Source organism: Strix uralensis, chromosome 4, assembly GCF_047716275.1.
Source record: "Strix uralensis isolate ZFMK-TIS-50842 chromosome 4, bStrUra1, whole genome shotgun sequence".
In the NCBI taxonomy this organism is placed as follows: Eukaryota; Metazoa; Chordata; class Aves; order Strigiformes; family Strigidae; genus Strix; species Strix uralensis.
In genome coordinates, this window is record NC_133975.1 from 15,053,165 (window position 1) to 15,080,524 (window position 27,360).

At 38.7% G+C, this 27,360-nt stretch overlaps 2 protein-coding genes across 4 annotated transcripts; both read left to right on the plus strand.

The window, feature by feature from the left end:
* The first annotated feature begins 1,620 nt into the window (after positions 1-1,620).
* On the plus strand, positions 1,621-9,703 carry TMEM128 (transmembrane protein 128). Of its 3 annotated transcripts, XR_012628634.1 has the most exons (6): positions 1,621-1,753; positions 2,977-3,118; positions 4,944-5,105; positions 6,300-6,408; positions 7,010-7,083; positions 7,955-9,703. XR_012628634.1 is itself a non-coding variant. In XM_074865770.1 (5 exons), exons 1-4 carry the CDS (start codon positions 1,633-1,635, stop codon positions 6,397-6,399), a joined length of 525 nt encoding a protein of 174 aa, XP_074721871.1. In that variant the 5' UTR covers positions 1,621-1,632; the 3' UTR covers positions 6,400-6,408; positions 7,955-9,703. The 3 variants fall into 3 exon arrangements, 2 of the variants coding, with proteins under 2 accessions (XP_074721871.1, XP_074721872.1); XM_074865770.1 differs by lacking the exon at positions 7,010-7,083; XM_074865771.1 differs by lacking the exons at positions 7,010-7,083; positions 7,955-9,703 and adding an exon at positions 6,530-7,003.
* Positions 9,704-12,242: 2,539 nt separating this feature from the next.
* On the plus strand, positions 12,243-27,019 carry OTOP1 (otopetrin 1). Its single transcript, XM_074865041.1, has 6 exons — positions 12,243-12,528; positions 18,336-18,472; positions 21,452-21,510; positions 23,103-23,233; positions 25,522-26,468; positions 26,849-27,019. The coding sequence occupies exons 1-6, from the start codon at positions 12,243-12,245 to the stop codon at positions 27,017-27,019; spliced, it is 1,731 nt and encodes a 576-aa protein (XP_074721142.1).
* The last annotated feature ends 341 nt before the right edge of the window (positions 27,020-27,360 follow it).

Consider the following 27,360-nt stretch of genomic DNA (forward strand, 5'->3'; position numbering starts at 1 on the left):
CTGATGTAAGTCTACTGAGTTAAACCTGACATAACACTCTATGAATTAGGTTATATATGCAGGAGATCTATTATTTTATTAATACTTCCCAGGTTTTTTCCACCTATTTCAAAGGACATTTGACAAGGTCATTAGGTCCCCAACAGGTTTAGTACTGCTTAAAAGCAGTGCAGGTCAGAGCAAGTCTAGCTTGTACCCTAATTAGTTTCTCCCTGCCAGTTTCTACCCTTAGGATAGCCTGACATTTTTTAAGGTTTACTGATAAAATATGTAATTATTTATCCACAGCCTGCATTCCATTCTTTTTGTTTTTCCTGTTTTCTCAACATGAAGCTATGGAGGAAGAATCTGCAAGGCTTTTAAGTTGATAAATGCCACACAGTATGCAAAGAATGCACATGGTAAGTGAAAATTGGACATATTTCTCACACTGTTTTCAGGCACAGTTGTTTGCCTTCTAAAAGGAAAAGTATAATCAAGTTATTAAACATGTGGGTTTTGAACTTTATATACAGCTAGAAAGACTATAAATCTGATTTTAGTAAGTAAAACCCACATACTGATTTTTTTCTTCAATCTACCTTACAGAAATCTGAGCTTTTATTGAATATTTCCACATTTAATTACACTGTAAAGAAAAGCTGTCCACAACAGGTGCCATATTGGACTGTTACTTCCATACTGTAGTCAGTGGGATTTTTACCTTAGGAATGTTACATTACACATGACTTTGTCTAAGAAAACACCGAATTTGTAAGTACCACACATATCATCTAATCAGCCTAATACATCATTACTATTAGAAATAAATTTCAATTTTCAAAGCTATGTTATTCAATGAACACACCCCACAAGATACAGTACGTATATTCACAGTATTCATGTAACAACCAGATCTAAGATTAATCTGTCAATATAATTCAGTAGTTTTGAGTTTGTCCATGTGAATAAACAAGAAAGCAGTAGTAATCTACTAAATTTCAAGGTTTTGTTTGCAAAAACATGCTGTTGTGACTTCGTATCTAGCTATGCAGAATTCAGCTGCAGAACTGAAACTTTTTATTTATATAATTATTATTTATTTAACTTTTATCTTGTTTGTCTTGTAAATATGGTTATTCTTTTCAGTTACGGGTTGCAGTATCCAGTATTACAGGGTTCCTATGGTTCTTGAAACCTCTCACAGCTTTGTATGTGACTCCCGTTCCATCTAAACCACTGCTGTCACGAAAACTTCAGAATTTTCTAATATCTGTCCTTGAAAGCATCTGGTTTGCAAAATGCTATGAGCAAAATGCTTCTATGCACCCAGTTTTTCCCTGTTTTGTTAATAATTTTGTCCTCACTGGCATTGGGATTTAGTTGCGGTGTTCACTCTCTCCAAAGGGGATTAGTGCGATTTACCACACGATTCACACGATATTCCTGGGCCACTAACGGGGCCGTCACTTGCTCCGGCGGTGCTACGGCCACGGGCTTGGCGAGGCCACGACCGGCGGCAGCGGCTCCGCACCCGGGGTCAGCCCGCCCGCCCCGGCCCACAGCCGCGGGGCCACCGCCCCTCACGCCAACGGCCGTCACGGCGGCCGCGCTTCCCGCCCCGCCCCGGCGTCACTGCCGGAGCGGCCCAAGATGGAGGCCGGCGGCAGCGGCGCGGAGCCGCTTCCGAGGCTGAGGCGCCCTTTGCGGCGGGGGGCAGAGCCCCGCGACCCGGTGCTGCCGCAGCCGCCTTCCGGCGCCGGCGGGACGGCCGGTGGGTGGTGCCGGGGACGCGGGCCTGGGGCGCGGAGGCCCCGCCAAGCGGGGAGCGGAGCGGAGCCAGGCTCTGCTGGGCGGGCGGGGAGCGGTGACAAGCAGCGGCTGCCCCGCGGCGGGAGCGGGGGAAGGGGACGGAGCCCGCGCACGGCAGCAGCCAGGGGGCTCCGCCGGTGAAGGGGCGGTGGGATAGCGCTTGCTCGCAGCCAGCTCGTCTTCCCTCGGGTCGATTACAGGGAGTTGGAGTATGAAAAGGGAGATATGAGTTGTGTGACAGACTTGTAACCGCGGCTTTCTTGATGGGGATGAAGTGCTTAAGTGCTCCGGACCCAAGCCCTAGTAGTTGAGCAAGAGTCTAGGAAATAAAAAATAAAAATGGCTGTAAACTCTAGTAGAGCTGACCCTCGGCTGGTGATAACGCGTGTGGAGTAGCCAGCATAAAATACACTGCTGCAGGCACACGGGCCACCAAAAACATCTAATGGTAAAGTGCAAAGTATGAAACATCAGAGGCACCTTTGACGCCTTTTCTGACAGTGTGGATGAGTATTGAATGTGTTAGCTGGTTACTGTCGTGAACAAAAATACGCTTTCAAATCTGCTCGCTCTGTTGTCTGTCTCTCTAAAACAATATAAGGTGATAAGGGAAAAAAGAAAAGATACTTTTCTGCATAATGGTAGTTTTAGTTTACCTGTTGAAGGTATGCAGCGTGAATCAAGCTAGCTCCTGAAACTGAAGTTGAAAATCTCTTGTGAAGTATCTGCAGTTGAGTACAAGAAAATTATTTATGCCTGAAAATAGTTTGCAAATATTAAAATTAACAAAAAAGGATACCAATAAATCAGTAATCAGAAATACCAACTTGACTTCCTATATGCTAGAGTAATAAAAATGCTTTAATAACACCAGGACGTTTTTAATTAGTTAAATAACCCTTTCAAAATCTAGTCAGCTGTTAATTTCCTAAGAAGATACACACAGTATGTGCTGATTGTTACTGCTTTCATGTTTTATCAAAGGATACCTTGCTTAGTGTATTTTGTTTCAGGAGATGTGCAGAGCTTTTTAGAATACTTCCTCTGTAATACAAAGTGTATTATATTGAGTATAATCTCTGAAGATAAATGAATTAAAAGGATAAAGCATCATGTTTTACGTAACTGTAATCATACTCCATTTAATGACTGGCTTTAGTGCTATAATTATGTTCTTATTTACAGAAGAGTCTACAGCTGTAGACAAGAAGAGGAAGCCTCTTACCAGACTGAATATTCATTCTGCATTCTGGATTTTGGCATCCATTGCTGTGACATACTACTTTGATTTTTTTAAAACTGTTAAAGAAACTATTCAAGCAAATAGGTAAGATACCTTTTCTTGCGAAGAAAGTTGTGTTGTCATATTCAGTTTGTTACATCTGAACACTGTTTTAAATCTTGGATAAACAAGATCTACAGTAGCAATAGAGAGAGCTGGGACTGTTCACCCTGGAGAAGGCTCAGAGGGATCTTACCTATACCTGAAGGGAGAGTGCAAAGAAGGTGGAGCCAGGCTCTTTTCAGTGGTGCCCAGTGACAGAACCAGAGGCAATGGGCACAAACTGACACACAGGAGATTCTCTCTGAACATCAAGTAACACTTTTGTACTGCACTGGTGACCAGGCACTGGCACAGGTTGCCCAGGGAGGTCATGGAGTCTCCAGCCTTGGAGATACTCAAATGCTGTCTGGACATGGTCCTGGGCAACTGGCTCTAGGTGTCCCTGCTTGAGCAGGGGAGTTGGACCAGATGACCACCTAAGCCATTATTATTAAACTAATTTTTAAGTAAATACAATGCTTAAAATTTTACTATAATTTTTTTTTTCTTCAAGCTCTGCCGAGTCATCTGTGTACATGCAAAATTTGTTCTAATAGCAGGATGTTTTAATACTGTACCTAGAAGTTTACACTTAAGTACAAGAAATCACTGCCTTTTTTGTTGAAAGTGTTGGGAGTTCGGTTTTATTTTAATCAAAAAAAAGCTGAAATTAATCTTTAAATGTCAAAATGAAGTTAATTTCTCTAGAAGTTCTCTAATTCCTTGAGCAGACCAGTGAAAGATTAGTGAAATAATTTCTATGAAATAATTTCTATTCTGTTTCTTTTCTATGAAATTATTTTAAATGGGATTGATGGATATTAAGTATTTTTAGATAGCTTCACTTGGAAGTGCTTTTAAAACTCTCTCATTGTCATTATTGTATCACTATGTGGAAGCTGAACAGGGCCTCGCTCTGTGCCGTGAGGTTCTCTGGAGCTGCTCTTCCAGGCTGGTCTAGATACACCCTACATCCAGTTAGCTGTGGATGCAAACTATGACTCCAGGATGTGATCAAGGTTTTGGGTAGCCCCATCTGCTCCCTGCAGGACCCTGTCTTCCTGCACTGCTTGTTTAGGTAGACTTGGCGACTGCTCTGTTAATGCAGCTTTCATAATTGGTAGTACTGAGGTACCGAAATAACATATGATTTGCTGTACCAAACCAGAGCAAATGGTACCTGAGTAGTTGATTACTCTTTCTAATTCAGTAACCAAACTGTGGTAATAAAAATTCACTTTTTAAAATTTTTATTTCCTAACTATACATTCAGATAAGATTTTATTAAAGTACACCTTTCTCCCAAGTTGTCTTTTTCATCTTACTCTTGACATATGTCCTCAAAGAGACTCAAAAGTGTGTCTTCCTAAGTAGTCACATACCCTGTGTTTTCTTGATTCTGAGTTTGAAATCCTGTATTTCTCTACGGTTTTCTTCAGCTGCTATAAAGAAAAATCTTCTTGTCTGTTAAATTTGAGCACAGTTGCAGGGGAGACTATTTTATTTCATTACTGACAAAAGTATTTTTGGTGTGGTGGATCACTGACAAGGTCTGTTGCGTTACATTTCCAAAATATTTGAGGGAAAAATAAATTGACGGGAATGTTGCATTGCAAAATTAAACTCAATTAGTTATGTATATGAGACAGCTTTAGAAGGGGAAAAAGTGTTTTTTAAAAGTAATTTAAGAAAAAAGCTACAGGAACAACAGGCCAACTATATAATTAACAGGTATTGTCTGTTCTGTTTCTAGACTAGAATGAAGGTTAATGCGCAAACTGCAGTGTGAGTGTGCTTAACATGCTTTAACATGCTTTCCCCTCTACAGTTGGTGGTTTGCCTCTGGCAGTTGTTTATTGGCTGCATGTTTATCTGTTGCCTTTTACTGCATACTGTATCTTGAGTGGTATTGTGGAATTGAGGACTATGATGCACAGTATCCAGCATTGATACCTGTCACAACAGCTACCTTTATTGCAGCAGCAATTTGGTAAGTTCGAACACCGTGTACAAACTTCCGAACCTGTGCAAGTCTGACTGTGTTAATGGGCTCATTTTATAAAAAGTATAATTTCTTTAATTCTGCTAAGTGTATTGGTGACAATACCAGTTCTACGTAGCATAATTTCTTCCATTTTCAACAGTCATCCACAAAGCAAGAGTTGCAACTGTCAAAACTGTATATTAAGTGTACTTGTAGATGTGCTGGATCTTTTATGCCTTGAAAATTTATAGGAAAACTGAAGTCCTTGGCTTTGTTAGTGTAAATTGCTCACCTCTGACAACTATTTGTGAGGTTTACAAATTAAGACAAAAGTGTATTTTCTAGCTGAGAAAAAATTATGCTCGGTCAGTTTCTAATACAGAGTTCTTCATTATCAAACAATCTGTAAATAGCAAACATATACTGAAATCTATACTTCTGACTATTGTTATATGAGCTTTAAGGGTTTATATCTTGTCAGAGAATGGTATTTATAGTAAGAGCTACTGTATTTCTGAGATTACAGGAGTCAGAATTGAGCAAATGTGCGTGTGAATGAAAAAATATGCGTGTGCGCCAGTATAAATATTTGCTCGCTGCATGAAAGCTGATTCTCTCTTTAAGTTTAGATGTATCTGAATAATGTCAGTATTTGTTGCAATGGAGGGAAAAAAAGGAGGAGTGAAGAAGGTAACAGTTCCTTATAGTTTAGAATTAGTCAGATCTATAATCCATGTAACTGAGTTGCAAAATAAGTTGGTTTCCCCCCTTTCTCTTCAGTTAACTCAGATCTGCTTGGCTGGAAGTACAAATTAAGGCTTTTCTCAGTTGCCATGTATGCCCATGGAAATATCAAGAGTAGATAATTTTCAGGTGCTTCAGAGATTCTGAAAGTAAAAGGTATCTTTGCCCTTGATGGAACTGAGTGGACTTGCTCAGTGTATAATCTGCAGCAGCTACTGAAGTTTTAGAATGAGTTGTCAGTAAATAAACAGTAAACAAAACTACCAATTTAATAAGTAGGTGCTGGGGTCTTTTAATTTTGTTTTCTCTCAAGTCATAAAGAAACAAGTATTTTTCCAGGTTGAGTAATTTAAATCTCATTTCCTCTTGTGCCATATTTTCTTTGTTTTCTTTGATTTCTTTCTTTCCATAGTATGACAATTGAATTTACCAAAAACTTCCTGCTTTTATTCCCAGTTTCAACATTGCCTTATGGCCTGTCTGGTCGTTTATGACACCTTTGTTGCTCTTCATTCAGTTCATGGGCGTTGTGATGCTTGTGTCACTCCTGGGATAAGTCCTTCAGGTAAATAATTGAATTGTTTTAAGTACATAAAAATATTGTTGTATGAACTGCTTTGTTAGACATTTAAAGATTGTAAACACCATTTAAAGATTCCTTCTCTATGTTTAGTTTATACTTTTAGAATCTTGACATTTTGTGGCATGTAGAATAACTGGAGAACATGCAAGTATCCTGAGGGGAAAAATATCCTTTTTCTATAAGATTCCATTCTGGATGGTAAAAAGAAGCGATTAATGAGAATGGATGTTTTTGGGGAGTACAGGCCAAATACCTGCAGCTTTTACCCAGACTGGGAAAGCTTCTTCGTGAAGTTGCTTGACCTGATAGTAAAGGGGAGAAGCTACTAACATCCATATGCAGCTGTCTTCTCTAATTTATTTTTTTTAAATTCACATTCTTTGTCTTATCTTCAAGTGTGCTGTTTTCATTTTCTGCGATGAGCAGTCCAGATCAACCTATCTGGAAAACTGCCAGATATCAGCAGTAATTTGCTCTTCCTGAAAAACAACCTTTAAAAGGCAAAACCAGGTATTTTGTTGACTTGAAGAATTCATTCTCAATAACTGCAACATTGAAAAGGGGTTCTCACATCTTTTGTTAGGATATACTATTCAGATGAATCCTGTGAAACTGAAAAAGCTTAAGGAAGACATCAAAGATCACGCAGTAAATAGGGTAAGGGATGTCCCCTGTATCACAGGTGTCTACATCATCCAGTGAAGTGACTCCTTCAGCAGGTCTTGTTTGCTGTACTTCTCAAGGGAATGTGGGGAAGCCTGTTTGGTTTTGCTTGCCATCACAAATCCTTTCCAGTGAGGAAGTCCCCCGGCATTTTTGAGTTCAATGAGAAGAATGAGACTGTGCTGGATTTTGAGTGTAACCTCTTGTAGTGCTAGAGTTGTAGGCAAAAAATGTTTAATGGCTGGGACATTTGCATAAACAAAGTGAAACTAGTGTTGCATTTTTCCCCCCATTTTCTAGATATCAAGAAACCTGATTTTTTTTAAGGAGGTAATTAACTTAGGTCATACTCTGACAACACCTATAGGCTTCTGAAAAATACAATACTTCAGAACCTCTTTACTGTATTATGGGACCTTCAGTCACGCTTGCTAATGCAAACTTCTCCAAATCCTCTTTGTTAGTTCTGTCACTAGCTGTGTTCTGTCTGAGCACTGGAAGGATCTGAGGAAAGGACGCATTTCAGTGCGTTAAAGCTGTTTATATTAACAAACTAGAACAACCGTTGTGCATTAATTTGTACTTGGAAAGTAAGACGTACAAGTGAATTACAGATATCCTGAACAACTGAACCTTATGAAAACATTCTGGTTTTCTATATGAATATGTATATTTCTGTTACACAGAATTTACATATTCTGTATTAGGCCAAATAATTAGTGGCCTTATTAGGGCCAAATTATTACTTGGTGATGCAAAATCATTAACTAATCAATACTGAATTAGTGCAAGATACAGCTAGTGCAGTCTATATAACCTGATAGCATTTTTGTTAAAGTTGTATTTGTTTTTCCTTTTCTTTCAGCATCACGTGAAGGAACTCAAGTAACTGTTATCCTGCAAAGTGGAGGTCACTTTTGTTACATTCCAGTACTTTTATTATTTCTAATACTGCTTGTTTGCTGTAACTGATACCGTAATTCTTAGACTACCTGATTTATAAATCAAATGGACATAACCATAGGTCAGCCAGTGGCTGGGAAAAAGCAACTGATAGCGAATAACTGAAAGATAGATAGGTTTTACCTCTTTTAGTAACATAAAGCATTTCATCACTGCTTTGTAAAGCTTTTTTTCATATTTCAATGTTAAGCAGATGGGTAATAAGTCAGTTACATAGTCCTAAATCCTATCTGGGGACTCCAGAGGTCACCTAGTCCAACTTCCTGCTCAAAGCAGGTTGTTTGGTTTGAAAGTAATTGATACTTAATTCAAGTGTTGTGGGCTTTTAATACGATATTCTTTCAATTTGAATTGACAGCTAAAATATTGTTATCTGGAATCTGTGTTTGTACTTGTAAACTTACTCAGAGATGACACAGGAGACGTTTCTTGATCTATTAAATTTCTAATGTTATGTGTGTTATGATACAGGAAATACTTTATTACTTAATCTCTTGACTTCAGACCTGGTAATGTTTGAAAAAAAGATACAGATCAGGGTAAGGACCTAGAAAGCTGGTTGATGTTTACATCATTGTTAATTTGGTAGTGCTGTCAATGAAATAAATAGATTCTACTTGTGCTGATACAGCTTGTCCACAGCCAAAGATGGATGATCAAGCTGTGAATAACCAGCAGTCTAATGAACAATATTAACACTGCTCAAGAAAATAAGAGAACAAAGTAAATTCTTTTGATGTATGCACTAGTTTTCAGTATTCAGGATGTTTTTCTTCTGTAAATTAACTTTTCGTTATTAGCAGTGCCTGTTAATGAAGTTGCCATTTTTCTTCCTCAGCAATAAAGAGGCTGGTATTACCTTAAATGTTATTAGTCATACACAGCTGGGAAAATAAAATAACATTGTCTGTCTCTTCACCTCGGCTAAGCTACTTAAGTATCTGGAAAACTGGGCACCATCTAGTTGCTAGACCATTTTACATAGATCTTTGTATTAAATACTTTCACACCTGCACCTTTTGGAAGATAGGAGAATGTAGAAGCTGGGTACTGAAACTTGTTAAAATTTACTCCTTGTGACTCTTGCTTGAAGTCTGAACTGTTAGAGGAGACTTCTTCATTCTGACTTTCAAATTCACACTATTGCAGGATACACAATACATGAAATTGGTTAGTAATGAAAAAGATACACATTGTCTTAAGCTACTACTGTTTCATTAAGGAAAAAAGTTGTTGTCAGTATGCGATACAAAGGATCAGTGAAACCAAAATAAAATACATTTAGCCCTGCTGTTAAGTAGCTTGTAGAGTTAACAGCTTGATTTGCTTAAATGTAATATTTAAGTTTTCCAAAACCAGTTGTACTTCGCATCTTTAAAGGGCAAGTTGCCTATTTCAGATCTTCATCTTTTAACAAATTTTAACAAATTTACATCTGCATACACAGGTACATTTGAGTAACTTTGTTTATTATGATATTTAAAATGCAGTGTTGCTCAGGGATGGTAATTACCACTGTATTTTTATTTGTCAACTATATAAATGCTCTAGGTGTTTTGAGTTGCCTTGTACTCTTGAATTAAAACTATTTGCTACATGGTTTTTCAGATTTATTCTTCTGAACATCTTAATAAACTTTATATAAAAGTGATCAGTCCTTGTTCAGTACTTAATTGTTTAACTGTCTAATTTCACTGTTCTTGGGGACTGCCACCCCATCATTTTGCCTACAAAATAGATGTTCATGTCGATTTTAAATACTGTACTTGACTTGGAGTATGTTTGTCTCTCATGACCTCTCAGCTGTGTTTACAGGAGATGTGATACCATTCTGTTCACCTTTGGAGAGCTGTTTACCCTCTGACTACTTTGATGTCTTTTTCTGAAAATCCCAGGTTGATATACTCACTGTACAAAAGTCCTGCAAAGTCAGTAGCAGTTACGAGTGTCCAGTGCAATACTCATTCACTTACATCCTCAAAGGGAAGTAGTGGCGAATCTGGTAAGAATTTAAAACGTTTGCTGTAATCAGTAACCTGACAAAATGCAGCTGCCACTTCCAGTTCTGTGAACTTCTTGCTTTTGTTATTTTCCTTACCACCAAACAAAGAACTTAGGGGCAAAAGAATAGAAAGAGGTATCTTAATAGTTTCTTGAAAACAATTATTAGGTGGTCAAAATACCCAGCTCTGCCAAAGCTTGAATGTATTAGCTGGCTACAGCCCACCATAGGTATTTTCTGTATCCATTTACATTAATTTCATTTATGGATGAGAATGTGTACCAGCACCAAAGAGCTTTTCTTCACAGGTGACAAGAGATGCTCTAGAATAATGAAATAAAATAGTCCACACAGTAAAGATTATTTGTCACAGTTACCCATAGAAGCTCTGTAAAATGAAAGCATCTTACCTAGTTACTCTTTAAAGGTTACATTACATAAGATAAAAGTAGGACTTGGCATTTCCATAAGCTTCTGATGATAGACGTAGCTCTGAGCTAGAGGTGGCTGAAGCCTTAACTGTTTGACTAGTTATGCTTTTTATTTATACTGCTGTTATGGGCCACACAGAAACACGGCTAGCTTTCAGTTAAGTGCATTTTCAAAAGGAGAATTTGTAGATGGCTTGAGATACCTGTTTCTTGAGAATAGGCCGAAACAAAAAAAGAATTATGCTTACCTAAATAGGTGATTGTCCAGAAATCAGTCATTCTACCCTTCTGCCATTTTGTTTTCCCTCCCTGTTCTTTAAGAGAAATGTGAACCTCAGAAATTTACACATAAGTCGAAAATGTCCTTTGTTATTTGAGAAAAACCCCTCTTCAGTAATTTCTGGCTTCAGAATAGAAAAAGCTTAAAACCTTTCTAAGTTTTGCCAGTGGGAGCAGAGTAAAATAGATGCTGTCTTTTCATTTATTCCATTTTTTTGATGTAGCTGAATTAGTGGCTTGATTTCATATGAGACATAGGCCGCTCACTGTAAAAAACAATGCTTTGGATATTTGATATGCTACCAACAGATACAGGGGTGAGAATGTAAGACCTGCCTGGCCAGAACAAGGACCAGTCTATCTTGGTATTTGGCCTTCAAGCTATGGCTAGGCACCTGAATACCTAGAATTAAGAGAATTTGTATTGTATGCAAACAAAATACCATTTAAAATATTTAGTGTTTTACACTGGGCTAAATTCTTCTCAACCCCTACAGGCAGCCAACTGGTGCTCCAAGTCTTGAGGTTTGCATACCTTAATATCTTAGGACCATAGGTCACAGTTACAACTAAGCAGTTCGAATACAATACTTAAAATGTGTATAAAAATTGGGAAAACAAGTGGACTAAATCCGGCAGAAGTCTTTACTACTTTGAGCTCAGTAGTTGCTACTCCAGCTAGCTGTAATACTCTGTTGTCAGAATGGGGCTTACTCAAAAAGTAAGGTAGATTGCTGCCTTCGAAAGGTCTAGAAAAGTCCTGAAAACTGAGGATATTTACTGCCAGTGGAAGTGTCAGTTGCCAGGAAGGTGGACGGTGGGGCCCAGAGTACGTGGCGGGCGATCCACTGCCACCCCGTGCGGAGAAACTGCACGCCCGCCGCTCGCACCCTGGGCTGCCGGGCAGGCTGCAGCGGCCCCGCCTCGCCGCCTCAACATCTCCCGCATGTTGGCCCTTCCTCGGCTTCCCAGCCAGCCGCTGGCAGCCAGGGCTGTGTTGTCACCGCTCGCTATCCTTCCCGTCTCCCTACCTCGGGGCCACACGCACGTCTCTGTAACACCGACGTAAGCTCCGTGTCCCTCACCGCAACCAGCCAGGCCGGGCTCACGGGCCCCTCTGCGAGGGACACAACCCCCTCCGGGCTGTTCCCCCGCGGAATAATTCCTCCCTTACCCTAATCTCGACCGTAGCTGTTGGCTGAGTCTAAGGCAAGACTCCCCGTCCCGCAAAACCGCTGAAGCCTCCCCCGCCCCCTGGCAGGCTACCTTCCCCCGGGGGAGCCCGGGGCTCCCCCCCGGAGCCGGGGACCCCCCGGAGGGCCTCGCCCGGCGGGCAGCGGCTGCGGGAAGGCCCGGCGGGGGCCGGCGGCCCCGCTCCGCCCCCGGCCGCCGATGGGGGCCGGGCCAGCCGGCGGCTTCGGGGCTCCCCGGGGGAAGCGGGGCCGCCTGCTCGCAGCACCTGGCCGGCGGCGCGGGAGATGGAGGAAGCCGCCGGTTCCCCCTCCGTGGGCGGCAGCTACCCGCAGAAAAACGCCGAGATCCTCAGCAGCCAGTACGGCATCAACCTCTTCCTGGCCGGGCTGCTGCTCACCTTCGCCTGGGCTGTGCATGCCGTGGGCATCAGCAAGAGCCACCTTCTCTCCTACCTCATCACGCTGATGCTCATCCAGCTGCTGTGGATGCTGTGGTACCTCTGCAGGAGCTGCACGCAGAGGAGGCTGATCCGGGACAAGGACACGCACGCCGGAGCCCGCTGGCTGAAGTGTAAGTACTGGCCGGTGGCACACAGGGTGGCACCACGCACGGGACGTCCGGGCCATCACCCGTCTCTGCTACCACTTTGTTACCCTCTCCATCCCTACCAGGAGCCATCCGGGTATTCGTGAACTTAACGCACATGCGGTGCACTCGAAAGTAAATATATACATAAGCTGAACACAGTGGGAGATTGCAGGGGAAAGCTGTAGCTGTTTGCTAAACATCCTCACTTTCCAACCTACCATTTACAGTGCTGAAAGCTCCGACGCCTTTTTTCCCTTACCAGGCTGGTTTGGCGACACTTGAAAAATAAACTGTAGCTAATGGAAGAGACAATTTTGTTGGTGTCATTTTGGAGAAATCATCGTGTTTTCCAGACAATATAATGCAACTTACTTTAGGCTAGTGCCAGTCAGAAAGGTCCTCAAGTGCTCTCTCTATGCCAATGGATATCAGAGATTCCCATTTATATGTGTGCAGTGATGCCTTAGAAACATCTGGCATTAGAAGAGGACAAAATCCCTGGCCAGATAAATTTGTAGATTAGTACATAAAACACCTAAGCAAGGAATCTAAAGCTAGCATTAGCTTGTAGGAAAAGTATACAAGTTTGCCTGCGTAGTGGTGGGATGTGATGGCCCATGTCTGCAGAGTCAGGTGCGTACTGGAGTAAGGATATAAAGGTATATTGAGAGAAGGTGGTTGGGGACCCACATCGCAGAGACACAGCAACAGAAGTGCTGTTTCTGGGACCCGAGAAAAAGAAACAACCCACATCAGCACTGTGTGGAGTAATAGGCAAGCTCAGTTTTACTGACCTCTGTTCCAGTCTTGGCACTGTAAATGATAGGTTGGAAAATGATTATGTTAAGTGTAAGACAGCTTTTCTGTAAAATATTTCTGTCCTGCTAGCAATGAGACAACAGTGAATTATAACAGCAGCACCTAATGAAATACCTAAATGAAAATTCCAAGAACATCTAAAACCTGATAATTTTGAAAAATAAGGTCGTGTTGTGGAAGTTCAGTTTGTTCTCAGTCTCAGTTCTTGTGTGTCTTTTATTTTTCTTTGCAACTGTTAGCAATTATGCTGTATCAATTGTTCAGAGAAATTTTTTTTTTTTTTTTAAATGTCTAACATTTTACAGCTATGGTCTGTAGACTCTTTCCTGAAATGTATGGAGTTCATGTACCAACTGTTCAATTGTTCTTGATTATTCACTGTTTTCCAAAACAGTATTCAGCTCTCAGGCATTTTTCATTTATTAGCTTATGTGGCTTACAATCTCATGAAATTCATTAATGCAAGGCTTAATTTGATCCTATTTTGGACCAGGCTATGCTTGTGTTACTCAGAGGGTAACTTTCTTCTCCTAAGTATGGAATAAATACTGTTTAACATGGGTAAGTACAGCAGGACCCCCTGCCCTTTTTCTTTTGGCACAGCATTCACAGCATTTCATTTGTCCTACAGGATATAAGGAGTTACAGAAACTTAGAAATAAGATACTGGAATGAACTACTAGGTTACCTTATCCATTTCTTTTACCAGTACAGGATGGCTCTTTGTACTAGCTTCTCAAGTGGTGTGGCTTCCACTCCTTTTCTTGGATGTCTAGGCTGCAATTCAACAAATTCACCCTTAGGGAAAGTCCTACACTTTCCTATTCTTAGGAGTTTCTTGTAGTTAAAACAAGCCTTGTACAAGTCCTTTATCCTCTGTTGGTAAAAGAAAACTTATTTGAGCTAAGGAAAAACTCGGGTGGCAATTCCTCTGCCAAGATCCCCCTTGCCCTCCTCTGCACCAATGGTTTTGTCATAGAAATCTTTTCTCTGAAAGACTAAAAGTCCAAAAAGGATAAGGAGGGGAGGACAAATTTTCAATAAGTCTATCCACAGAAAGCTCTTTGCATTTTTTGACTAGCTCTATCACCTGCTTTTGAGGAATATCTCCTTGCTGTCATTTTGAGAGAAAATGTTCTTGTATTAAGCAGTATAAAATGAACGTATTTTCACGATTCCCTTCAAACTGTGAATGTTATTTTTTGTAAAAGTGGTGGTAGCTGGCTACTTAGAGCATTTTGTTGAAAAAGAATGACTTAACAAAAACCTCCTATAGCTGAGTCCTTGCATATGGTTATCAATGCCAGAAGGACAAATAGTTTACAACAGTTGCTCACAGAAAGGTTTCCTTGAGTATTTTTGCAACTGTGTGAACCCTAGAGCACAGATGTCTTCCCACTGGTGTGGCAGACCAAGAACTGTGCTTATAGTCTGAATGTGGGAAAAGTTTCAGCTTTGTCTTTAATAAGGTACAGTTATCCTGACCCAAATAATCACATGGAAACTTAGGAAGTCCTTTCCTCGATTCATCCAAATGTTATTCCCCTGAGTACACTCTCGTGTTAGGAAAAGCTCTCTGACCATTACTTGGAAGTTCAGACAAGTGAGCCAGAGAACTCAAAATGAAAATCAATGGGCTTCACAAATGGTTTTATTTTATCACGTTCTCCAGCAGCACAGCTTCTGTTTAAAGCATAGACAACTAGTCAACTTACAAAGCTCTTGGCAGACTTCAACTTGTATCTTTTTACTGCTTGCATTAAATTGTCTACTGTTTGAAAAATATTTTAAGTTTAGAGTGTCATTTTCCCAACTGTTTCATGATGTCTTTTTCCCTTTTAGATGGTTAACAGAAAGAATTAAGCCAGCAGTTAGCAATACTAAAAATCATATTCTTGATCCCCTACAATATACAGATTTCAATGAACATCTGAAAAAAATCCCCCCTTCTTTTTTTTTTAATAATGCAGGGTTCAATAGCAATCCTTTCTTGCTTCTTTAATGCTAGAAATAGCAAAACAGTGGAATTATCTTCCTTATTTATAATTGCTGTTATATATCTAGTATTTAGTACAGTAATACATAATAGTTTCCATGAGGAAAAGTTAACATGGAAACCATTAGCATACCATATGTATGGTCATTATAGTTGTGCTTTGATTTTTGACTAAGCAATTAGTACAGTCATTCTCTTTTAAAGTCCCTTAAATAGGTATGTTGAACACTTTGTATATGCTTACAGTGTGGCCACATGAGTGATTGCCAGAAACATCTAGATATCATTTGAATATATGAAATAATCAAACTTTAAAAGAAATGAGTCATATAAAGTCTTCTAATCCCCAGAGGACAGTGGCAAAACTATTGATTTCGATGGGAACAGATTGAAGCCCGCCAAATCTCTAATGGACATAAAGAAAACATGAAGAGACGGACTAAGGCATAAACCAAAATACTCAATGTGAAAGAAACTTCATGGGGGGGAGTGTTTATTTGTTTTTGCCGTTGTTGGGTTTTTTCCCCCTCAGTGGTCTGCGGGGCATTGATGCAAAACTGTAAAACTGTACAACTGAAATACTGACCTTGTGAAATGGAAGCAAGACAGAGTGGAACTGCAGTACAGGTCATCCTTGTAAAGACAAGATGCATGTATGGTGCAGGAGGTGGATCACTATTCTAAGATGTGTTTGCTTTTTATTTTTGTGATTTTAAACCTGAGCCTCTTGCCTTGCCTTGCCTTGCCTTGCTTTGGCTTCCCTCTTCCCATTTCTTCTAGTTAACAAGTGCCTTGTGATCCTGTCCTGCAGAGACACTCTCATGAGTAATGGAAGCAATGATGCAGAACTTTTACATTATGAAATACATTTTCCACCCATTTTGCTCTGACATTGCTACTTCACTAAAGCAGTTCCTCAGGGCTTCATCCTGCACCACAAATTCATTGGGAAATTACTTTACTAGTGTCACAATTGGGGAATTAAATACCGTTCTAAAATAATGTGTAAAGTCAACATATTGCACAACATTTCACTGTAGAGTAATTGTGGAAGAATTTTATAATCCTTTTGCTTCAGAAGACAGCATTTTCCTTCTCACTGAAACAACTATAATACACATTAAGTCGCTAAGACTGACATCTTTCAGACAAATAGTGAAACAGGCTGAGTTCCTGCATACTTTCTAAATAAACCATGAATCATAGAATCAATCATAGAATAATTTAGGTAGTAAGGGACCTCTGGAGGTCACCTAGTCCAACACCTTGCTCAGAGAAGGTCCAATTACCTCAGGTAAAGTTATTTCACAAGAATTAACAATTTAATGTATTTTAGAATAATTTAAATTCTTCAAATAAGGAAGGAAACCTATCATTTGATCTCAAGCCTAGAATTTTTCATTTTGTGAGGCCATTTACTTTTATAAATAATGAAAATGGCATATTTATTTAAATGTGGGCTCCAGTCCTGTTACACATGTTAGCAATATTACAAATTAGCTGACATAATAAGCATAAATAAAAAAAATTACAGGACTGTACACATGCATGAAGTTCAGGTTTTTGGTTTTGAAATATGAAAGCAAAAGTTTCTATTTCTTGGTAGAAATTACCCTCCATCAGTAATTTTACATTGTTTTTATTATTGTAAAATGGAAACATAAAATCCTACTGGAATTCATACCCTTGTGGTAAAAAAAAAATTTTGAAGTCTATTTTTGTTTAATTTTAAAAGATCAATGAAATAATAAAAATACATTTGTATAATTTATACTTGATTTTTATCAATGCAACTTCAGTAATAAACGTATTATTAATTAAATAAATTATTAAATTAGTGTTTTATTAATGCAAGTCAAGTGGAACATATGGTGCTTATAAGGAAGTTAGGTTGTGTTCCCTTATAAAGGATAAATATTCATCAAAGTCAACACTAGGACGTTATTTACTCTGTGAGGAATTACAAAGAAAGATTAAGATACTGTTGCTGATCTATATCTTAAGGTCCAGTTAAGGTCCATGGAGAGATTTTTATCTTGTCTTAATTCAAATAAACCCAAATTAAATCCAGTGGAAGCTTGTGTGAATAAAAGCCTAGAGAGAAAAAAAACTCCAAGCAAATGAAGACTTTAGAGTTCAGTTCAGTCATTTCATAGCCAGTTGTGCTTAGTCATATGGGTACAAACCTAATAATTAATAATATACATTGTGTTACCATATAGCTTTCCAGAATGAGTTTGTAACAAATATTTAGATTCCTGAAAGAAAAAAAAAAAAATTAAGCAAAGGGAAACATGTATTTTGAAAGTTCTTTGGGATACAAAATACATATTTAGAGAAACATATTAGGGTTTTTTTTTGTGTGTGTGAAAATAATAGATACAGAAATGAAATCTTTGGTTTCTTTCTAGGAGAACAAACTGTACAGCTCATTGTAGTTTTGGTCTCTGAGTTAAAGCGTAACCTCCTGAACCATGGGGAAGGCATACCAAGTGATTGTGTTACTTTCCACTGTTGAGCTCTTGGGCCAGGAGACTGTAACATGATTGTTCAGCTCCCTGGAACTGTATAGTTTGCTGTGTGGCTGTATAGAGCATTAATTCATGCACTGTATGGCTGCTTCAGTGCTACCGTTACTTGAGAGGCTGACCTTGAAGGAGCTGGGAGCCATCTGCAAGGTGCTGAGTGCCTCCAGGTCCTGGTCACTGCGGGACTGGCTCCTCTACGCTGACCGTGCAAGGCGCTATGGGGATGTGCTTTCATAATGTATTAGGCAGAGGTTTTCACAAATTAGCGGGACTTATTACATTGAGTCAATTATCTTCATGACCATCAATTTACTTTTACTTCCCTAAACAAGAATATGGATATCGATCGACTTATTTGCCTAAACAGATTTTAGCATATTGGTACATATTGTCTCTAGACACTGTAACTGGACATTGACATTTTCTGATATCTTTGTCATTTGTAGGTGGGATTACATTATTTGCAGTGATTACTTTAATTCTGGACTCTTTTAAAATTGGATATTATATTGATTTTTCAAACTGTTTATCACCAACTGAAGGCATTTTTCCTGTTACACATGCTGCGCACACCATCTTACAGGTAAAAGTCAATGGTTGCAGTTTTATATTATATCTGTATTTCTTACCAAAAATATCTTTTATCTTCTCATAATTGGTGAATTTTACACTAATTTAATTTCTAAGCATATCACAGGATACTTCTGAGGGCTAAATTCTTGTGCATGTATATCCTTTCTATGTGTAAATTCAGGCTTTGCAACCTGAAATTGCTCAGCTGTAAAACTCACATGGGTTCAAAAAAGAAATAATCAAAAAATGCTCTCCTATAGTTGAAGTTACATGCCTTGTTTAGTTCAAGTTACATATATAACTTTCAGAATTTTCAGGCTGAAATGAGCAGCTTGGCTAAAGACAGTTCACTTATTTCTGTATGTAGGACTTGCCACGCAAGTTCAATTCAATCTATCCCGATGCTTCGTGGTGGTTAGGGGTGGAGTTCTGATACTTGAAAGGGACAAAACCCTTCCCGTGTATTTAGCTTGTTACAAAATACTTGCACATCTTTCCTATACCAAATGAACATGGATTTTTCTTCTGGAAGTATTTCATTATGTTTATCAGTGTCTGGACAGCAGCAAACATAGCCAGTGACTCTGGTAGTTTATTTCAGCTGCTTGTTTATTTTAAGGTTTTGGGTCATTATGATACAGTGATATTCCATAGCTGATTGTTTATCGCATGAATTCATCTGAACCCCTGCCAGCAGATTTGTAGGAAAGAAGGAAGGAAAAAGCCACTCAACTAAGATACTCAGTTATAGCCAGGTCACTTAATGCACTTTCCAAGATTATTAAGTCATTCAGAAAGAAAAGAGCGATTTTCCTAGCAGTTATTGTGTAAATAAGCATTTGAACAACCTACCTTTTTTTTCTTTCTGTAACAAAAAAGCATTGAAATTTAAGCAGTAACTGTGACCTCTTCTATCGTTCTCTCTGAGGGTGAAATTCTGATTTTGCTGAAGTAATCTTAATTTCACATTCTTGTAATACCCACTCTCCATATCTCGCAACTTCTTTGCTTTACCTCTGAAAACCAAACCAAAGATATTAAGCCCTTTTTCCCCTGCTGATCTGCATGCAGCATTCTTCATTGCATCCAGTGACTCTGATCTGACAAGGTTTCCAGCTACCATGAACTGGAGCGTGGAAGAAACGGTGTATAACAATGCTGAACAAAGGGAACAAGTATCCTAATTTAAATTTTACATCACCCCATGTTGCTGAATTTATCATCTACTTAGGTTAAAATAATGAAATCTTGAATGTTAGCCTGAACAATCAAGGGAAAAGTAAAAAAGTAATTTACCAGGTACCCCTTACCTAAGACAAATCTTCTCATGTCTTTGAAACACAGGATGAAATTACGGCAGAGAACATCCCTCATTACGTCATCTAAAAACCAAAGGATTTTTCTACAGAATATGTGTCAGATTCTGTTGTATTTTACTCAAATGAGACATCCTGATATGTGCCATTAAATTAATAAATATACTGCAGCTGTGCAATCAATGAACTAACACGTACATGCCCTTCCAAGACAGGCTGTGCATTATGCTCTTTTGCAGGCAGAAGTCCCTTTGAGGCAATGAGCAAAAATTGGATTTTATGGTATTTCTTCACCTTACTGACTTTTCTGTTCCTATTTCCCCCCACTTTCTTCACTCTAATGTCTGAACATATCTTCAAAACTTATATTTTTTTAAGTTTTGAAGAATGCTTTCACATCTGCTGTTAGATTTTACTGCATCTATCCCAGAATGGGAAATTGAACATGACATTAGATGAGACTAAGATGCTAATTTCAATTTGTTTGATTTCACTTGAAACCTCCATGAGATCTTGTAGTCTCTACACCTGGGGTTTTACAGTGGTCACACCTCCTTCTGATAAACATTTCATTAGAGGAATGAGTGAACATGTTATTGCTGGATGGTGTAGGTGACGCACAAAGAACTACATTTTCCTAGCTTTTTTGAAAATAAGATACTGAATGTCTCAGACAACACCAGCTGTGATGTAGGGTGCCTACATTAATGGACACAGTGGTAAAATGGACTTCCAGTTATTCTACTTGCTGAAGAAGAACCCAAAGTTCTTTGCACTTTTCAAACCATTTCTGGAACATCAAACCAGGCAGGTTTCTAAGAGAAATGTTTTGGACCATTTCTCTCCTGATAGTTCACCTACTGTCAAGTTCGGTATCCTAGGAGCTATCCTGACTAAACAGGATGCCCAGTTTCACCCTAACATCCCTGAGGAATATTGGTATTGTTCTCCTTGCGCTTATCAGCACTTGGAACCGGTTTTGTATCAGCAACAATCTGTATACTGAGGTTTCCATTATCCTCCCACAAACAGAGATTCCCACTTTTAATACTTCTTTCCTCTTGATTTGCTAACTCAATACTGTTATCTCTCTCTCTTTTGTTCTCCAGCTTGAGCTTTCTGCACTATTACCTGGGCACAACTGCATGTGTTTCTAATGCAGTTGTCTCTCAGACTGAGAGTACAAACTTCTCTCTTGCTTCCTGGGTGTCTGTTTTGTTTTATTAATCCTGTCTGGCATTCTTTCACTTATCTGTCTCCCTCCCTCCATAGACTTTTCATATATTTAATAATTTATTCAAACTTAGCATCTCCATGCTCTGCAGCAATCATACTGCTGTCCACAGCTGGTAGCTTTATTTCCTTTGTCATTGAAATAAAAGCCTCTCCAGATACAGCCACAAGATATGTTTTGGTGAGTCAGACTGAGACTTTCTACTATTGAGTCACTGACTCTGTATATAAGAAATCTTAGGTTCACCATGCCAGACAGGTTCTGGATGAACATCAGAGGAAATCCTGAGTTATTTCACATGTATAGAGATGGAGCTACCTCAGTTTAAATCATCAGAGGATATAATCATCAGTGTTTCCATTTGTAGTTGCACTGTCCTTTTTGAGTGTCACACATGTTCATTAGTGTAATGACATTTCTATGTATTCCTTTCATTTAGGTGTACTTTCTTTGGTGTCATGCAAAGGATATTATCCAGTCTTTCAAAACACTTGAAAGGTAAAGTGAATCTGATCCTCATCTGGAATGCTAACAGGTGTAGGTCTGCACAGTGCTTTAACACCTACTGTTTTACTGTATGAGGGACATTGAAAACACAGAGTTTGATTCTCCTCTTGTGTTAATACAAATAAAAGGTAACCCCATTTACCCAAGTGAGAAGATAATAGTTAATCTGAATTATTTTTATCTTATTTTAACTGTGCTTATATTTTGTAATATACAACAGTCACAGAGTAAATATATTTTTCTCTAGAGAAGGAAAAGGGCAAGATATGATACCACAGTGTCACTCGCTTTTTTTGAAGGAAGGAAGCACTATGTATGTGTGTTAGGACTTTGCACTATATTTTCTTTATTTAGCAACTGAAAGGGAATCTGTATCAGCAACCTGCAGTCAGTGCAATATATCTGAGATATTTTATATTGATTTTTATGGAAAGCACCTTTTGAAACTAGATGCAGATATGCAAAGTCACTAGGAAACATAACCTCCCTGGTGGTATCCCATATCAGTAAGGGTTGTGCACATTTCTGGCACCAGAACTTGGTTCTCACAGTGTAACTGATGTGGCCTCTGAACAGCTGAATACATTTCTTATCGAAGTGAGAACTGGTCTTTGAGGCAGCAGAGCCAGCTGTGATGTATTTTTGGTTTTGTGAGAAAGTGGATTAACATAGATTAACCTATCTGTACCTAGAACATAAATAAACAAACATGGTAACTTTTAAAATACTCATCTCAAATTATCAATGAGCCGACCAGTTTCTATAGGAAGTTAAAGAAATTTACTCAGAAACATCATTTATGGAGAAGGGTCTCTTTTTGCTTTCTTGGGTAAGTGTTCAAGCCTCATGCCAATGAGAGGGATCACAGAAGGCTTTGCAATGTCAGCTGGTGAAATCAGCTCTGTTTATAAGCAGAATTTTAAAAATCCCTAACTGCAAGTCTATCAGTGAGAACAGTTCAGTAATAAAGAACTCTTTCTTGGTGAATTAACATTACCAGCCTCAAGTGCAGGGGAAAAATGCCTGGCTTGTCAGAAACCAGGAATCTCAAAAACACATGGAGATCTACCCTCACTGTGCCAGTAGTCTGAATGGGATAAAGCCCTCTGTTGGCTTCCACTCTCTCCAGGAGACAAAAATGCATGGACTAGAAGTTGGAGAAGGCAGTGGTATCTGTGAAGAAAGACCAGCCACAGTGAGTATGAAGGAGCACCACAGAAGGCTGTGAAATTTGTCTTGCAAAACAATTAACCCTGTTCAGACTGTCCAGTCATTGTCATTAATGTGAAGCTTGTCCAGCCCAAAGAATAACAACCATCACATAAGAGAACATAACAAATAACAACAGCATGCTATTAATGGTTTCATGCATTAAGCCATTGTGTTCCTGTAAAATTTTGGAAGTCTGGCATTCATTGTGCTCCACTGAACATCTTTAGAGAGATGGGTTATGATTTTATTTTCCCTGCACTGACAGCTAAATAGTGCCATGTAGCATGTCTACAGAAAGTTAATTCATGTTATTTAACATATATGGAGGTATACTCTGTGCAGATTCCTTCAATAATTACCTTATTTTGTAGGTTTGGGGTTATCCATTCTGTGTTCACAAATTTACTCCTGTGGACAAATGGAGTGCTAACAGAGTCAAAGCATCAACTGAATGAACATAAGGAAAGACTAATCACACTTGGTTTTGGGAATATAACAATAGGTAAGTGAAAGGGTTGGTACATTTTGGAATTCCTGCTCTAACATGCTCTCATACAAACTACTGCGTCGCTGTAGGATGGAGCTGGGTCATTCATGACTGTGTCAGCATGATCATTCCCAGGCAAATGAGCTGATACAGAGTCAATTCAGATCATAACTAAAATGTTTTCTGATCATTATCATATATGTGATCCAGGCTGTCGTATTCTAAGTGCCAAACAAACAGATTTTGGAAAAAATTTCCTTTGAGGAATAGCATCACTGAGGAACCCCTTGATTAGTAAATCATAGAAGTAAATTGAACATGGCAGTTTTAGAACAGGAGTTTATGATTTACTAAGTTATTACTAAGTAGAAAAACAAGCATGGATAATCCTGCAAATCCTTCCCGGGAGAGTTGTTACATGTGGCGTGTGGTCCTACAGGATTCAGTGGCATGGCTCAGAGGGATAGGGGTTATCCATTAGTGCTGCTTTTCAAGACAAGGATTTTGCTCTTGGTGGTTCTTTTTTTGTAATGAACCATTTTCTCCATTGGTAAGATACTGCAAGTTGTAAGCAACAAATGGGTATAACTGCTGGGAATGCCTTCTGCTTTCAAATGCCACTGAAGCATGGAGAAATTAGGAGTGCTTAGCTTTAAAGAGGAGATAAAAGTTCTCAGCAGCTATAAGTAATTTTCTTCCCATGAAAATTTATTCGTACAGCTGATAAGTTTTGATTGCATTCACAAAGGAAGACAGACAGCTTTAGAAGAGGAAAATGTATGTTTTCCCACCCAGTAAATTCTGTAGTGCCTGTATCCTAAAAACTCCTGATTTTGCCTCTACAAAGACAAATCCTGAAATAATTTCTTTTTTGCCTATTTATAGTCTGTAAAAATGGAAACATTTTAGACATTTTTAATAATTGCTGCCAAAGTTCACATATAAGTGAAAACTTAATTTTAAAATCTGTAAACCAGTATTTTCAGTATAACTGTGTCTAGAATTATGCCCACAATTTTGCATCTGTTTGCAATTTTTACCCTTTATATGTATCTATGGAAACTATCTAGTTTCCATTAATAATCAGGTAGCTGAATTGATAGTTCAGGGATTTTGTAATCATGGAGCATTAGTAGAGAGCAGGCAAATCACAAGTTAGTGGCTCTTCTTGATATTTCTACTTGTTAAATAGAAGCAGTTTCCTTACATTATTTCTTATTATTCTGCTGCCAGAATTATTACGCAATTATGAACAGTCAGAAATAGCATCTGAAACAAGGGGGCAGTGAAGTAGTGATCCACAAGACAAGTTCGACATTTACAATCCACTGCAAAAGCAATTTTTTTTTCATCTCTTAACAGTCTGTGCTTGAGACAAAACAATACCAACTTTCTCCTCTCCTCTGCTCTTCTAAAACTATAGAAAACACATGAGAAACTTCCAGACACAAATCTAAGATCAGCACCTAAAAATGTGCTCTTCAGCATGTATGTTTATATATTTATAAATAAATACATTGTGAAAATAAGTATCTTTTTTTTCCGTCACTGTGGGAAATTTCTGATTTCTGACATTATTTGCTTAGGTTATAAATGCAGATTAAAGGTATTTATTTTATGAATAAGAGCAATTGTCCATTGAGATGCCTTATGGGTTTACAATGCAGGTAACTGCACAGCAGAGAGATAATGATTTCATAGGTTCCTCTCAAAAGGAGAAGATTGATTTTTAATTATTTTTTTTTAATCTTAAAACTATACTGTGACATTGAAAGTATCTGTGGCTTACTTCACCTCTTACCTCAACAACTTTTTAATAAAGTGGTTTTGGTATTAGAAACCACACTAGTATAAATAACTGATAAAAATGGGAGTAGAACGGATCCCTTTCCTTGTTAATCTTGTTCTTGATCTGATCCACAAATACCTACTTTTCTACAAAAGCCTCCTAAGAAGGGCTGAGGACTCAAAATCCTTGGGATCTGGATTTGTGTGTTATAAAAAAGTATTTTTACCAAGACCCTGCTGAAGCTTGGTGCACTTTGGTGCAGCTTTTGTTCATGATGTGATTATTGCTCAGCAGCTGAGTGGTGAAGTCAGAGATCATACTTCAGTGCACGTGCAAAAGCTTTGTTAGGTTAATGACTTTAACAGTGAGACATTTTCTTAGGTGGCTAACTGGGTGGCATGATGTGTTGTTTGACTGAAATCTTACCTTTTATGTTTTGTTATTTTGTTTTATTTATTCACTTTAAACAAGAAAACTTTATAACGCGCATAACTAATCTCTCCCTCTCTTTTAGTTTTAGATGATCATGCACCTCAATGCAATTGCACAACAACAACTCTCTGCTCGATATTTTCTCAAGGAATATATTACCTATATCCCTTTAATATAGAGTACCACATCCTAGCATCGACGATGCTCTATGTCCTGTGGAAGAACATTGGCCGCAAAGTCGAGCACCACCAGCAACACAAAACTCCATTCAAATTCCACGGCATAACTGTTGGAATGATTTTTGGACTAATTGTGTTAACTAGCACAATAGCCATAGTTGTTGTGTATTTAATTCAGATTGGACGTTCGAAAATCAAAAGCGAGTTAGCACTTACTATGTTTTATTTGCATGCTATCTTTGTGTTGGCTCTCATGTGTACAGCTGGAATTGTTGCCCTTCTCATCTACAGACTGGAAGATAGATCGTTGGATAATTCAAAAAATCCTGCTCGAAAACTTGATGCAGAACTGCTGGTGGGCACAGCTGCAGGGTCCTGGCTCCTCTCCTGGGGCTCGATCCTTGCCATTATCTGTGCCCAGGCTCATCCAAAATACACATGGTATAACCTGCCCTACTCTGTCCTGGTTATTATTGAGAAATACATTCAGAACCTCTTTATTATTGAATCCATACACCGTGAGCAGGAAAAGGTGAACGATGATATTAAAACTCTTCGAATAGTGACTATATCTCGGGGGAGCACTTTATCACTTACCCCCTCATACAAAGAAATTTACAATGGCAGAGCCACTCGTGACAGCGGGGAGGTACCCTGCCTGTTTGAGGGCAGTATCTGTGGGAGAGAAAATGATGGTGGTGGTGGTGCCAAAGAAGAAACAAGTCAGGAAAACAGTTCGGTCATGCATTCAGCCTCAGATTTCTCATTTTACAGTAGCAACTCGGTTACTAATAACAAGAGGAGAATTCTGAAGAACATAGCTGCATTTTTATTCCTCTGCAACCTTTCGGTAAGACATTTTGAACATAATTCACAAGTTTATACCCAAAAGCTTCCTAACCTTTCAAACCTGATAAGTACATTAAAATTACATGGTTCTGTAGTTTGTAGCAAGTAAATTTTACTTCTTCTGGAAGAATAAGTGAATATGCCTTTGGGGAACAAAGTTTATTTAAACATGGGCGCCTAGGCTCATTTTAGTCACAGTACAAAAACTGTAGCAGCGGCAGAAGCTGAAACCCTCTCCCACCAGTGTGCCCCAGTAGCAACAGGGAGGGTTTTCTTAGGGATTTCTGAAACCAATTTGCAGTTCGGTGGGGTCACATTCATTAAGGGCTAGTGACTCATATCGCTAGTGATTAATACTGGCCTTGCGTTCTTTCCTTGCAGCTGTGGATACCACCAGCATTTGGGTGCCGCCCGGAATATGACAATGGACTAGAAGAAATAGTTTTTGGCTTTGAACCCTGGATAATTGTTGTGAACCTTGCAATGCCTTTTTCTATTTTCTATCGGATGCATTCAGCTGCCTCACTCTTTGAGGTCAATTGTAAAACATAGATCATACACGGTCCCTCAGTGAACAATTGATTGAATAATAAAATAAATTACAGATGAATGAGTGGATGAATGAATGAGTGAACATAGCAACAGCTGCTCAATAAATAGAAGATTCAATAATTTTTTTTAAAAGAAGGGACCATAGCTAACAGCATGGATTTTTTTTTTTATTTTTCTTCCACATATTTTGTTATATATGTGGTGTTGTTTTATAGGTATGCTTTTCAGAATCATATTAGTGTTAATATGATTAACACTACATAGTAAAGTTAAAGCAATCTCATTAATCTTTGTTTTAGTCATCTGGGATTTGTCCTCTATATAATTTGTATTGCTTTGTT